A 15,585-nucleotide genomic window follows, 5' to 3' on the forward strand; every position below is an offset into this window, starting at 1 on the left:
ATAGCATACTTCCTCATTCCACAAACGAGCTCCCAGTTGACAGATAAAACCACCAATGATAACCTACAGATTTGCATATGTCACACCTCATGGTTTACTATTGGTTCATCAGAGCATGAGGGTTTGTTTGTGTGTCCTTGTGGGCGGTGCTTCACTGACAGCTCTGTATAAAGACAACCGCTCACCTCCCCACGAGATACACTTGAATTTGGTGTTGCTGAGAGGAAGGCCTAAACAATCATTGAAACGTGGTGAATTGGGAAGCAGGCTCGCTAATTGGACTAACATTTGTCGCAGATCGCCGTCATTCTTTTTTTTTTCATTCACTACAAGATCGCGTGGTTCGGAACGCCGTCGAGATGAAGGCCATCAGTCCTATTCGGTCTGTGCGGAGCTGTTACGAGGCGGTCTGTTGCATCTCGGAGCAAAGTCTGACTATCTCCCGGAGTAAATCCCCCACAGAGGACCCCGCGGCTCCCTTGTGTGATATGAATGACTGCTACTCCAAGCTCAAGGAGCTGGTACCGAGCATACCCCAGAACAAGTCCGTCAGTCAAGTGGAGATCTTGCAGCACGTCATCGACTACATCTTCGACCTACAGATCGCTCTCCAAGACGAGAGTTCAGCGAAAGATGCGCCCGACATGATCCTTTCATTGAAGGTAAAAGTGCGTTGTTGGCTCATTTTATATTGCAGGTCTGTCATTTAATCTAGAGTATGATGGTTTACCGAGAGTATTCGCTGTGTGTTATGCGTAAATACGGTCTCGAATATCCAGTGGCGCATCAAGTATGTGTGCGTCTAGTACTCGTTGTGGCCTAATAACGCATCTGACCATGAGTGATATTAATTTCTATGTGCCTTGTTTCTTACAGTCGTCAGAAATCGCCTGCAAATTTTCCAAAGAAGACGGAGGAGTGTGCCACTAGAGGAGGAGTCTGGCATGGCATTCTTAACGTAAGGCTCGATCCATTTTATGCTAGGCTAATTATTAATATGAAAGATTTGGGCTTTTATTTTTGTTGTTGTTGTCAGTAAAGATGGTTTTGTTCTCTGGCAAATTAGTAAGGCTATTGTACACCGCCATGTCTGCCAGTGCAGCCAATTAGCTAGCATTAAGCAGCGCGCATGAGCTGGGCTCTCTCTTGGCCCGAGGTTAATAAACGTTCTTACGGTGGCGCCAGCCTGTCTGCGAGCCTCCGCAGCGCTGGTGGGGAATGTGCAGATGTGTGTCAGTGCGCGCGTACCGAACTCATGGACCGTTCTTTTTTTCCCTTTTTTTTCTCCCTCTGCAGGTGTGACTGTCTGTGCCTCTCTGGGCCTCGAGGCCCGGCTGCGGCTGGGAGCTGTGTAGAAAAACAGAATGGCTGATGGACGTTTCTCCCTGTCGTCACCTCTCTGCTCACTAAATGGACTGCAGAGGACACCAAAGCTCAGTGCATTAACGTTACCGGGGATCCATTAACGTTACCGGGGATCCTTTAACGTTACCGGAGATCCTTTGACTGATTGTAGCCCATAACAATCAGACACGAGCTCGTCTCGTTACATTCCAACATTCCAATCAAATATGACAGGACTTGCTGTTTTGCTTTCTACTTTCAGAACAAACAAAAACTTCATCTCCCTGAACCTCTTTGTTAATGAAGGTGTCATATGATGCAGTGTACATATGTTGTTATTAGTTGGGGATGGGTTGGGTGGGATTATTTCTGTCTCTGGGAGGGTTCAAGGAAATGATTTAAACTCAACATTACAGAGTTATTTCTAAGTGTTTGTAGGGATGGTTCTTTCTACAGACTGTCAAATCGCTGAGTTTTATAAACTTTTTATAAAAGTGTGCTTTGTATGTATCATGTTTTTTTTTACACAACAAAAAATAAATCACACAAAACAAAGCCACAATGTACTTTTTCTTAAGAGATGTGTGTTCTGTTTCATGCATTGTTGCTCATAATCCAGTTAGACTGCAGATTTGAATAAGAGATATGTGTGACTTTCCCTTTCACCAGGCCTGAACGCCTCACGGCACATCTGCCAGCCTACACAATGCCTGAGATGACCTGTTCAGTCCTGGCCCGTGTGCACTGACCTTTTAGAGGACTTTCTGTCCGTTGCAGAGTGATCGTATACAGTAAATGTGTGCGTAGGCTACAAAGGTTTTCTATAATGCCCACCCCAGTAAAGAGCTCCAGCTCGGGGGGGCAGAGGGGGGGTTAGTCCTACGCATCCAGGTGGGGCCATTGGAGGCCTGTAGGGTCCCAGGTGGGGCCATGAGCGGCCTGCTACAGCTGGGTCTTTGAGGGGTCGTCAGGTCAAGGCTGAACCAGATGAATTTATCTGTGAACTCTCAGCTGTGTGTGTGTGTGTGTGTGTGTGTGTGTGTGTATGATATAGGCTACGCTGTGTGTCTGTCTGATATAGGCTAGTGTATGTTTGTGTGATATAGGCTACACTGTGTGTGTGAGTGTGTGTGTGTGTGTATGATATAGGCTACGCTGTGTGTCTGTCTGATATAGGCTAGTGTATGTTTGTGTGATATAGGCTACACTGTGTGTGTGAGTGTGTGTGTGTGTGTGTGATATAGGCTACACTGGCAGTTGCTCAGAGTTTGCTTTGATGGAAGAACTCTACATTAGTTGTCTTGCATCATCAGTCTGCGCCTCAAGTTCAGATGCCCCCCCCCCCCCCCCCCGCCCCATATTTTAATTATGGGATATTCCCAAAAGGTTCATTTAATGTTGGAGTGTATGAAGTGGAAATTGAGATAACAAATAGCGATAACAAATGGACAGAGGCATATTCTGGTTTTAGAAAGTAAAAGTTCTGCCATATATCATTTCTACCTGTGCACTAAACACAGGTGATATCACTAATGATCTGATCTACCTGGCGGTTCCTTTAATTAAGATGAGCTGGTTTACTAAGTGGCTGGATCAAATACTTGGCAGGACTTTTACTTTCTGAACCAGGGATGTCCACCCCTGCAAATGTATCAGCTGCCCCCCCCCCCCCCCCCTCAGCAGCAGCAGCATGTGTGGGCCAGAACTCATGAAGACGGCCCACGTAGAGGCGGCTCTGCCGTGTGTGTGCTGCGTAGTCACATGAATACGAGCGAATAAAGGTCCAGTGACCGCCGGGCCAGCGGTGGCTGAAGCTGTTGGGAGTTTGGAAATGATCAGCACATATGTGGCGACACCTAGTGGTAGACTACGTGAATGAACCGAGAGGAACCTCAACAATAAGAAACACCAAGATCACATATATAAGAGAGGTCATCTGAGACTAAATAGATTCCAACGCTACAAATAAATCATGAAAAATATATATATTTTTAAAGTATGAGTATAATGAAACTTGACACTGAGTGGTGGGCGATGGATGGCATCCACAATGATGACTAGTCGATCGCAAGCCTGCGCCATCTGGTGGTTAGGTTGTGAAATGCAACCATTAGAATCAGACAGCCAAACCAATGACCAATGACTGTCTATTGTCATGGAGCCAAAGTCACACATTCTTAATGGTAAAGACATTGAGATATCTCTACACTTGATTCCTGATGGACCATACATTGACTCAAATCATTACACATTCACGCTGACTGTTCTTCATGACCCCCCCCCCCCCCCCCGCCCCAACAACATATCGTCATTTCTTGAGGTGTAATGAGAACAGTTGTTGGGTAACCAGGTGTAGGAAATGGTAGATACTAGCCAGGTGTAATCGTGAACAAAGATATTTCCCACTGTTCCAGTTGTGTTACCAATTCTTTAGTTTCATCCTAGATATGCCAGGTGCAGTTGTCAGCAACCAATTGTGTAAATATATTGTGTGTTAGATCATAACGTCACAGATGCTTCTGATCAGGCGCATATGCCTGGGGCAGTGTGTGTGTGTGTGTTTGTATTGCCAACGGCCTATTAGCGCCTTTGTGTGCAAACACACCTGTTGTCAGAGGTGAGAAGTTCCTAATATCCGATCATCCCCACCAGGTGCTCTCCCACCCCCACCTGTAGAGGGGAAACAATCACACACATTCAAAAGAGGCATCAATACACACACTTTAATGTCTGATAATGTCCCTATCATTTGAAGTCACATCACATTCAAATGAGGTTTAGGCAAAGGCTGCAACAACTAACCATCACACAACGGTCTCCATGACGCCACTCTCCCCCACTGTTGCCGTAGCGATAGATAGCCATATTGGCACAAGGGCCAGGTGCAGGATTCCAAAACACTGATTATAAATAGATTGTATTTGACTTATAACACTGTCTCCAAATAAAAGTTGGGACACTATGTAAACAACAGAATGAGACCAACTCATGTGAGAAGACAACATATCAGCTGTTGAAACCGAGCACACATACAGGCATTTTATTATTCAATGGAAAATAAATGTCCTATTCGGCTTCGATGTCAGTAACACGTTTCAAAGTTGTGACAGGGGCATGGGCTGTGTTGCTTCACGTCTTCTTTTAGCAACATGCTGTTCTGTAAATGTTTAGGAACTGAGGAGAGCAGTTGCTGGAGGTTTAAGCAATGTTATTCCGTTCTTGCCCAATAGTCTTAGTGTTCTTCATTCCGTGATGCGCCCCATGTAACAGGTCTGGGCGGCAGACAGGCCGTTTTACCCGTTGGACTCTCCTGGGGAGTCATATGCTGCAATATGTGCAGAATGCAGAAGAACAATTGCGTTGATATCCTGAAATATTCAAGGTCTTCCAAAAGACACTGGATGTCAGCGTATTTTGCTCAAAACCTGTGCAGTCATTCAGCATTAATTGTGCCTTTCCAGTGCAAGCTGCAAAAAGCACCCCTAGCCCTTCACAGATGCCTGCATTTGAACTGTGTAATAACAAGTTGGATGATCCCTCTCCTCTTTAGCCTGGAGTCCATGATTTCTAAAAAATAGCAAATTGTAATTTTTCTCAGTTGCTTCGGCACATTTCTCAGATCAGAATTCTCAAATCCGTTTGGTCAAACTACAGTGCATCTTATCACGTGTGAACATCATGGCTATAGAATAACTATAACTCCTACATGAAACAAATTGGCCTTCTATTTCATTGCTTGTGTCATTGCATACAAATGTGTTGAACTAGTTGTCATAATATATCTAAATATATAAATATGTGACCTGACAGGCAGGAACTTCAGGAAAGATGTCCAGTTGTACACAGCTCTGACCAAGAGGTGTTTTATTGACCAAAATGTATCAGCACAATGCTGAGCCTTTGTTTTCTTTGTACAGAGTCATGTTGGAACAGGAAGTGTTGGAACAAAGTTAGGAACATGGAATTGTCCAAAATCTCTTGGTTAACGCTGAAGCATTCAGAGTTCCTTTCACTGGAACTAAGAGGCCAAGCCCAGCTCAGGGATGGCCCCTTCCTGTTCCTGGAATTTTGGACAATTCCAGCATGTTCCCAACTTAGTGGAACAGTTTCGGGATGGCCACTTTCTGTTCCAACATGACTGTGCACCAGTGCACAAAGCAAGGTCCATGGATGACAGAGTAACTTGACTGGCCTGCACAGAGTCCTGACCTCAACCCAATAGAACACCGTTGGGATGAATTAAAGGGGAGACTGAGAGCCAGTCACCTCGTCCAACATCAGTGTGTGACCTCACAAATGCACTTCTGAAAGAATGCTCACAAATGTCCTTAAACACACTCCTAAACCTTGTGGAAAGCCTTCCCAGAAGAGTTGATGCTGTTATGGCTGCAAAGGGTGGACAGACGTCATATTAAACCCTATGGATCAGGCATAGGATGTGACTGAAGTTCATAATGGGGGTCAAGGCAGGTGACCCAATACTGGTGTATAACAATGATGAAATCCCCAAACCCTTCACTCTTCCGTACTGAGGAGCATTATTATATTATTATTACATCTATATTATATATTATTATAGCGCTACATTATTGGCCTGCACTAGTCTTCAGCAGTGCTGAATGCCTCCTCTACTGTACATCTCACTTCTGTACTGAGACCCAAATAGTTCCTCTTTCTTCAGCAGTGCTGAATGCCTCTTCTACTGTACATCTCACTTCTGTACTGAGACCCAAATAGTTCCTCTTTCTTCAGCAGTGCTGAATGCCTCTTCTACTGTACATCTCACTTCTGTACTGAGACCCAAATAGTTCCTCTTTCTTCAGCAGTGCTGAATGCCTCTTCTACTGTACATCTCACTTCTGTTCTGAGACCCAAATAGTTCCTCTTTCTTCAGCAGTGCTGAATGCCTCCTCTACTGTACATCACTTCTGTTCTGAGACCCAAATAGTTCCTCCTTCCTCCTCTACTGTACATCTCACTTCTGTTCTGAGAGACCCAAATAGTTCCTCTTTCTTCAGCAGTGCTGAATGCCTCCTCTACTGTACATCACTTCTGTTCTGAGACCCAAATAGTTCCTCCTTCCTCCTCTACTGTACATCTCACTTCTGTTCTGAGACCCAAATAGTTCCTCCTTCCTCCTCTACTGTACATCTCACTTCTGTTCTGAGACCCAAATAGTTCCTCTTTCTTCAGCAGTGCTGAATGCCTCCTCTACTGTACATCACTTCTGTTCTGAGACCCAAATAGTTCCTCCTTCCTCCTCTACTGTACATCTCACTTCTGTTCTGAGACCCAAATAGTTCCTCCTTCCTCCTCTACTGTACATCTCACTTCTGTACTGAGACCCAAATAGTTCCTCCTTCTTCAGCAGTGCTGAATGCCTCCTCTACTGTACATCTCACTTCTGTTCTGAGACCCAAATAGTTCCTCCTTCTTCTCACAGCTGTTCCAGCCTTTTGTTGTCCTCATTCCTGCTGCTCTCTAGGTAATGTGTTGCGGGCATGACATTCAAAATGAGCTTATACTTCCATGAAATTAGTGAAATTAGTCAGTTTAGTCATGTCCTTTTTGGGAGTGCTGCAGTATAAGTGACTAATAAAAAAACATAATGGTACTGTGTGTGTGTGTGTGTGTGTGTGTGTGTGTGTGTGTGTGTGTGTGTGTGTGTGTGTATAGGGGTGTCTGTGTGTGTGCATGGTGATGGGTCCCCCAGGCCAGGATGTGTGTGAGTGTGCGTGTGTGTGTGTGTGTGTGTGTGTGTGTGTGCGTGTGTGTGTGTGTGTGTGTGTGTGTGTGTGTGTGTCCACAAATGGAAAACGTTCACATGTAACACACTTATTTGTTGTTAACGCTGATCAGGAGCTCTGTGTCCTTCCCCAGTGTTTGGACTCCAGATGTTGAGTATGTCAGTGGGTCCAATGCAACCAGGCCACCAGGTCTTGTCTCTTGGAGCTGGAAGTCAGGTCATTTAAACATGAGAGTATTGCTGTACTGCATTGGACACATTTCAGCTGAGCTGGTTGCTATGAGCAGAACTGCAGCCAGGGGGCGCTGCTGTCAATGCCTTGAACACTTGTGATGACATAGTCAACATTTAGAGTCCCAACAGTGGAAGGACACCGTGTTCCTGTGATGAGCGTGAGAACCACAACAGTTCACTGATGACGCTGTGAATTGAAATATCATGCACAGATGCACTAAATGAAAATAGTCTTTGCACAGTCTTAGTCATAAATGAATAACTGAGTGAATGTCATGTCCCAGGTAGGCCTGTAGTTTTATACATTTCTCAACCCAAGGCTTCTGGAAGCTGAGGCAAAAAAGCTCTGGCAGAAAACTGTGACGAACACAATACTGCTGCACTGATGCTGCTGGCTTCCCTATAGATTGTCGTCTGCTGACTGTTCTTAGATGGCAGTAAGTAAGTAAGTAGGCTAAGTAAGTAATATTTATCTATAAGGAACGTTTACAACAGTTCACACTGACCAAAGTGCTGTACATAGTGTGATAAAAAGAGGTAAAGAAATAAAAAGAGGTAGTCTGCTGACTGTTCGCTTTACAATAGCCAGAGAATGTTAATGGGCCATTTTGCTCAAAAGTGCCCCAATGTCTCTCAAATTTGCACCTTTGACTGGCCAGTTGTAAGCAGTGACATTATGCAATTACGTGAGAATACTTTAGACAAGTACTCAAACAAGTAGCCGGGAGGAGCCTGAGGACAAACGCACAAACACTTGGAGGCCCCAGAGATCTCTGAGAAAAGTCAGGAAGATAAGAAGTGGCCACTGTATTCTCCATTCACAGAGTAGAGAGTGTCCAATCCACACCGTTGTTAAACCCTCTGATCTAAAATAAAGCACCTTCACAATACTACTGGAGACCAGCGGTTCCCTCTGATGGGACACAGGCCCAGAGAACAGCTCTGTGGCTGGGACACCACACAAGGAACCAGGCCCCCACCCCCACCGTGAAACATTATGCAAGAATGAGGGGTTGTGGGGGGCATACTCCAGACACAGTTCAGTGTCTGTTCTTTGGCTGCGTAATTATGGCATCAGCAACGCGTGGAAGGGTCAGGCTTAGGCTACACATTTATGTGGAGCAGATATGGCATAATTAGGCTACGCTATAAGGTTGCCAACTAATGTAACAGTGGGCCTAGCCTACAACAATAATTAATGTCAAACTATAATGCTTTACAAAGTGAAGTATGTATTACAATAAAGGCTAATATGCATCAGCATGTTTCATCAAAATAACGTAGGCCTAGTTTTGTTTGCGCCAATGTTTTATTTAAATATAAAAAATATAATATAGCCTAAAATAACACCCACGCTTATCACAAAAATAGGTTTGGATTAGGCTACAAGCACCAAATATTTAAGTTTTTCATGTTGATCAGTTGACTGATTTAATTTCGTCTACCTGAATTTATTTTCCTTCATCGTGAGTATGGTAGAATTCATACTAAACAAGAAGTCGCTTAAAGGAAAGATTTGAATGACAGAATGTAGGCTGCCTGTCTTTGTTGTCTTTGCTTCCTCGCCCAGCTCAAACTGTTACATATTAATTTATGCAGAATGGAACGCGTACAGCGTGCCACAGACCAATCAAATGCGAGCTCAAACCGCGGGAGATCCAAATTTCGCGGGACGCAATTTGGCGCTAAAAAAGCAGTTCAGTACTCTGATGCCAAAAGCCAACCTTTTTGTTGGAGTGACGACAGAAGGACAAGAGAAACGGAGACTCGTACAGCTGTCTTTCATCTACCAAGGACAAACAGATCTTTTTGGCACAGTTTGCTTGAGGATTTCTACAGAAGGACTCTGGAGTAGCCTATTGCAAATTTGCATTAATTTATTGAACTGACTTGGCTAACGTAATTATAACGTTAAGGAAAACTTGCATTTGCACTTTGGACAAAGAACGTTAGCTTGTAGTGACACTCTTTGTGTTATTTAAACATTTATACAGGATTATCAGCTAAGTATTTTAAGTGCATATTTAATGTATGCTGTTTGCACATCTTTAATTTGTTGGAAAACAATTATATTGACTGCAATTACCTCTACTAAGCTTAGTATACACTTAACGTTGACGTTTTGCCAACGTAACTTCGCTAGCTTGCTAACTCACGTTCTTGATTGCAAAATCTAAATCTTGCTGAAAACACAACTAAACGTAGTGTTTTTTGCTGTCATAAAAGCCTTTTATTTAGCATTTTACGAACGTAGGACCGTGCTGAATTTCGTTCCCACTGAAGATGATACGGATACCCAAAGGAGTCTCTCCCGCATCGGGCAGAGGCGCAGTGGGCATTCAGTGCCAACAGAAGAAAGTTTTGCCCGCAGTGAAGTCCGATTTTTTCGGTTCGGGGATATGCAGTCCATTGATGAACTCAGTGCCGGCGGGATATTTCACCCAGATCGGCAACACGACAGCTGCGGAACAGAGACCGAACTGCTTGTATGCAACCCCCCACGGTCCCCAAGCTAAACCCGTCAGAGTATCCTCCGGAAGACTCCCGGTAAGACTATGCCAAACATTAAGGCTTTAATTCATATTTGGTCATAGACCACGGGGACCCCCCCTCGCATTGTCGAAGGCTAACTTTATCTCGATTTGAGTATCTTTCTTGTGGAAGCCTTCATTTCCTCGAATGGTATGTGCGTCGTCATCAGTGACTGATGATTGAATGAATGGCTAACTTCATTAAAATAAAAGCTGTTACACTGGTATTACTATGTCCTTAACGTTACAACATGCACCGTCGGATGGTTTGGAGGTTTAGCCAAAATGACTTGGTTTTGAGACAAAGGGACTTTTACTGGTGCAAAAGAAGTCATTCTTTATGTGAGTGTCCTATAATGTTTGTCCCTTTATCCATAATCCATATCAGTAGGTCACATCGCAGGCCTATAGCTTACCTCAGTTGGAAAACCTACTAGCTTTCAGCATCTCTTCTAGAGAACAAATAAATTATGGATGTCATTGAAAGAATGATCATTGTATTCTCGGGCCTAGTTCTACACGGGGGAGGGGAGTGTGTGTGCCTCGAACAATATCCTTTATGCTCCACGGCGTTATGGCTAATAGTTGAGTTTTGTCTTGTTCAGGGTGGGGGGGGGGGGGGGGGGGGTCTGGTCTCTTCTCCCTCGGCTATCTGTGGTGCAACAGGATAAAGCTGGCCTCTGCCATAACGTGTAATTTCCTGCCATTTGAGCAGAAGTAGTCTGGTCCCAGTAGCGTTCAACAGTTGGGTAACCTTCAGATGGCTTTACGCAATTTCAGCTAATAGGTGTGTGGATTGCTGCCAGCTGTTGAGCACCACAGCATGCCCCTCTCACACACACACACACACACACACACACACACACACACACATCCCCCCTTATGTATCCGTCGGTCTGTCACCTGTCGGTTCGCCTCACCGCTGAACCGGCCCGACCTGTTCGTGCCTGTCCTGAGTGGCTCCCGGTCGCAGCTGCTTCGGAGGGCCCGCAGGCTGCTCCCCTAACCGGGCCAGAGGGCGACGGCCCCAGCGCTGCTGATGATAAAGCAATTGGGCCGATTAAAGTACCACAGCACAATGTGCTGGCTGATAGATAAGCACTCTGTGTGTGTGTGTGTGTGTGTGTGTGTGTGTGTGTGTGTGTCCGCCACACTCTCGCCCAGCCCTGTGAATGCAAATGCTGCGACTACTGCGAGTGGAGAGCAGGGAAACCAACATTTGAATGATGCTCTGTTAGAGAAGCGAATGAATGGGTGAAAGACTGCTTAGTGTGTGAGGATTGAGACATGTGCATTACGCCTGTTGCACTGATGCAATGCTGGTAGTGTATGACAATAGAGATTAAAGAAGCATTAAACAACAAGTGCAGGTTGAATACAGTTGTTGTAGACACAGCTGGTCTAGAGAGAGTCGTATCTGAGTGTGTACCTGTGCCAGTGCGTCAGGAGGCCATTTTGTCACCGCGGACTGACTGAGTGAGTGTGTAGAAGTGTGTGTGTGAGTGTGAGTGAGTGTGTAGAAGTGTGTGTGTGAGTGTGTGTGTGAGTGTGTAGAAGTGTGTGTGTGTGTGAGTGTGTAGAAGATGTCACTCTGGAGGAGATTCTGACCGCAGGCCGGCCGAGCTCCCTCTGTCAGCAGTCGGCGGCTGTGCTGACACGCCCGCCGCCCCAGTCGCCACTTCCCCTTTCCCCTCCCTCCCTCCGGCCCAGTGCCGGCCCGGTGGCCACTTCTCCTTTCCCGTGCGGCATGTGGCAACAGGGTGTGAGAGGGGAGCTGAAAGGGCTCCCAGCAGGCTGCATCTCCACAGGCACGTGTGAGGAGCCTGATGGCTTCCCCTCACAATAGACCAGCACGCTCCTCACCATCCAGCAGCTCATGGCTTCCCCTCACAATAGACCAGCACGCTGCTCACCATCCAGCAGCTCAGTCATGTCCCTACGCTTCCCCTCACAATAGACCAGCACGCTCCTCACCATCCAGCAGCTCATGGCTTCCCCTCACAATAGACCAGCACGCTGCTCACCATCCAGCAGCTCAGTCATGTCCCTACGCTTCCCCTCACAATAGACCAGCACGCTCCTCACCATCCAGCAGCTCATTCATGTCCCTACGCTTCACTACATTACATTTGAACCAGCACACTCCTCACCACCCAACAGCTCATTCATGTCCCTACGCTTCACTACATTACATTTGAACCACAGCCACTTACAACTACATGGCAAAACATTTTAAGCTTTTTTACAGCAATTCTGACAACAATTGTAGGAAAATGTAAAAGGGTAGAGTGCTGTAAGAGTGAAAAAAGGTAGAAAGAGACAAAGCTAGTGAAATGAAAAGGTAGAGTGCAGTAGTGCTCTTGAGGGTCCCACTCTACTCTACTGTATGCAGGCCTGCAGGCCTCCATGTTGGAAAAGTAGTGTTGCCTCTGACACTGTTAGTCCGTTCTGGTGTCAATGTTGCAACATTTCCTGTAAATATGCTTTTCTCCTCTCGGAAATGCTTTACTGTTGACTTCCTGTGCGATGTAGAAACCAGGAGAAGATGAGAGATTACCGGTGCACCGCCTGAGTGGAATTCTCAGGCGTGTGACGTCTGGAGTAATCGGCCAATCAGGACACCAGCTTTGGTCTCCGCTCAGGTTCTCAATGGAGTCACTTCAAACATTAACTTGAGCGGGAGATTTATGGGGTTTGCCTTGATTGTTAAAGCAATCGTTTAGAGATAAGAAATGCTGAACGGAATAGCGAAAGTGTGTCATGGCACCTTCCCAACTAGATTACACGTCAGCCAGGATGAGCGATGAGCATTCCATTCGTTTGTAGGGAAATGAAAAGTAGTTGGAGTGTGACAGTGTTATCCCAGCGGAGTGTGTGTGGTGTCTCTAACAGTCTAACAGTCATCCCAGCGCAGTGTGGTGTCTCTAACAGTGTAACAGTTATCCCAGCCGAGTGTGGTGTGTGTGTGTGTGTGTGTGTGTGTGTGTATCCCAGCCGAGTGTGGTGTCTCTAACAGTCTAACAGTCATCTCAGCGCAGTGTGGTGTCTCTAACAGTGTAACAGTTATCCCAGCCGAGTGTGGTGTGTGTGTGTGTGTGTGTGTGTGTGTGTGTGTGTGTGTATCCCATCGGAGTGTGGTGTCTCTAACAGTCTAACAGTTATCCCAGCCGAGTGTGGTGTGTGTGTGTGTGTGTGTGTGTGTGTGTGTGTGTGTGTGTGTGTGTGTGTGTATCCCAGCGCAGTGTGGTGTCTCTAACAGTGTAACAGTTATCCCAGCGGAGTGTGAGCTGATGGTGGACATGCCCCATTGCTTCAGACATTACCCCCCCCCCCCCCCTCACCCCCCCACTTCAGCCTGGTGTCGTCTCAGCTTAACCTCCCCCACCCCCCCCCTGGTGAACCCCATTCATTGGGGCGCAGGTCACGAGGCTGTTCGATTGCCCTACATTATGGGATATTTACGCTACAGCCACCGAAATCCCCCCGGCCCCCCCTCACCCACCCCGTCACCAAGGCGACGTGTCCTGCCCTCGCCTGCAGCCCCCTCTGTGGCGCCGCCTTCACGCATGCAGCCACTCGCACAGCTTTACACACACACACACACACACACACACACACACACACACACACATACACACACACACACACACACACACACACACACACACACACACACACACACACACACACACACACACACACACACACACACACACACGCATGCAGCCACTCGCACAGCTTTACATCTCACACACACACACACACACACACACACACACACACACACACACGCATGCAGGCACTCGCACAGCTTTACACCACACACACACACACACACACACACACACACACACACACACACACGCATGCAGCCACTCGCACAGCTTTACATCTCAAGAACAAATGCACCACACCCAGCACAACACACACACACACACACACACACACTTCTCCACACCCGACACAACACTCACACACTTCTCCACACACACACTTCTCCACACCCGACACAACACACACACACACACACTTCTCCACATCCGACACAACACACACACACACACACTTCTCCTGTAGAATCTGGCACCTTCTAACCGTATCCCCCGCCCACTGAATTCAATTGAATCTGAATCCAGTTCATTTAAGAAGTGTTAGATTGGCATTTACATTTAATAATTTAGCAGACACTGTACACTCAGAATATAGAATTTTCTGTAACCCTTGTGTAACAGACAATAAAGTACTATCTAATCTAAGACACTCAGAACATAGAAGTTAAAAGACCTCACTAGTCTAAGATCTAAGAGATCAAGCCATACTGTATACCTCCCATCCCCCTCTCTCTCCTCTCTCTGAAGGGAGTGGTGTGTGTGTGTGGGTGGGAGATGACTAGTCTGTCTAGTTTTAACCTGGGCTGTGTGTGTGTGTGTGTGTGTGTGTGTGTGTGTGTGTAAACCTGGGCTGTGTAGGCAGATTGAACCCTGTCATGGGGATGTTTTTTACGAGGTGCTGATTGAAGGTTTGTAGAGGGAAGTAACCCTTGAGTCCCTCCTTGAGAACCTTGTATTACCTGTGCGTGTGTGTGTGTGTGTGTGTGTGGCACTCACTTGTAGGCCCACTTGCCACTTGGCAATAGCTGCACTCATCTGAGCCCATATTAGCTCTGTGCCTATAGAATACGTAGCCATAACTCACACACCCTCACAGGGAGACTACACCAGCTATTAGCTCTGTGCCTATAGAATACGTAGCCATAACTCACACACCCTCACAGGAGACTACACCAGCTATTAGCTCTGTGCCTATAGAATACGTACCATAACTCACACACCCTCACAGGGAGACTACACCAGCTATTAGCTCTGTGCCTATAGAATACGTAGCCATAACTCACACACCCTCACAGGGAGACTACAGCAGCTATTAGCTCTGTGCCTATAGAATACGTACCATAACTCACACACCCTCACAGGGAGACTACACCAGCTATTAGCTCTGTACCTATAGAATACGTAAGGGATAATGTATAGAACGCCGGTCATTATCGGAAAATAATTCCCGACAGGACGGACAGAACCCCGACGCGCAGCGGAGGGGTTTTGCTTCGTACTGAAGGGAATTATTTTCAGATAATGACCGGCGTTCTATACATTATCGCGCTTATTATATGGCTACTTGCCAAAACGAGAAAATAAACTTATCTCAATGTGTCTTTAGCAATGACTTGGCTACCGTTTCGTGGCTTCCGCAACAACTAGCGGAGTGAACCCGTTGCCATTGGCAGCGGTCATTATACCTTCGGAGCGGTCATTATGCAAATATAACGGACCGGTAGAACGTTGAGAGGCCCATTCAAAGTGAATGGGAGCTCCCTCAACATTCTAGAGAGCCATATAATAAGTAGCCATAACTCACACACCCTCACAGGGAGACTACACCAGCTGGGCAACTGGAGCGTTCCGCTCATAACCCATAAGAGTTGTAGAAGACTGGTCTATCTTTTTATCTCACAACCCACGACAATAGTTGTTCTATCTTTTGAAGGATTGCACAGCTATGACGTCCGGTGTGGGCAGTTCCGTCTGCTAAAGGATCTCAGAGTGGGAGTGTGTGTGTCTTCATCAGAGTGTGTGTGTGAGGCTCTTCATCAGAGTGGGAGTGTGTGTGTGAGGCTCTTCATCAGAGTGGGAGTGTGTGGCTCTTCATCAGGTCACTCTGCCAGCTGTGAGG

The 15,585-nt window shown here is 46.3% G+C and overlaps 2 protein-coding genes across 2 annotated transcripts in view; both read left to right on the forward strand.

The window, feature by feature from the left end:
- The first annotated feature begins 204 nt into the window (after positions 1 to 204).
- id3 (inhibitor of DNA binding 3) lies at positions 205 to 1,899 on the forward strand. Its single transcript, XM_062522657.1, has 3 exons — positions 205 to 662; positions 877 to 958; positions 1,297 to 1,899. The coding sequence occupies exons 1-2, from the start codon at positions 360 to 362 to the stop codon at positions 928 to 930; spliced, it is 357 nt and encodes a 118-aa protein (XP_062378641.1). The 5' UTR covers positions 205 to 359; the 3' UTR covers positions 931 to 958; positions 1,297 to 1,899.
- Positions 1,900 to 9,084: 7,185 nt separating this feature from the next.
- Positions 9,085 to 15,585, forward strand: part of e2f2 (E2F transcription factor 2) — a 14,816-nt gene continuing 8,315 nt past the window's right edge. Inside the window, exon 1 of the mRNA XM_062522659.1 lies at positions 9,085 to 9,871. Within this exon, the coding sequence (XP_062378643.1) occupies positions 9,608 to 9,871 (264 nt within the window). The 5' untranslated portion in view covers positions 9,085 to 9,607. The remainder of the gene's footprint in view (positions 9,872 to 15,585) is intronic.

Source organism: Sardina pilchardus, chromosome 20 (assembly GCF_963854185.1).
Source record: "Sardina pilchardus chromosome 20, fSarPil1.1, whole genome shotgun sequence".
In the NCBI taxonomy this organism is placed as follows: domain Eukaryota; kingdom Metazoa; phylum Chordata; class Actinopteri; order Clupeiformes; family Clupeidae; genus Sardina; species Sardina pilchardus.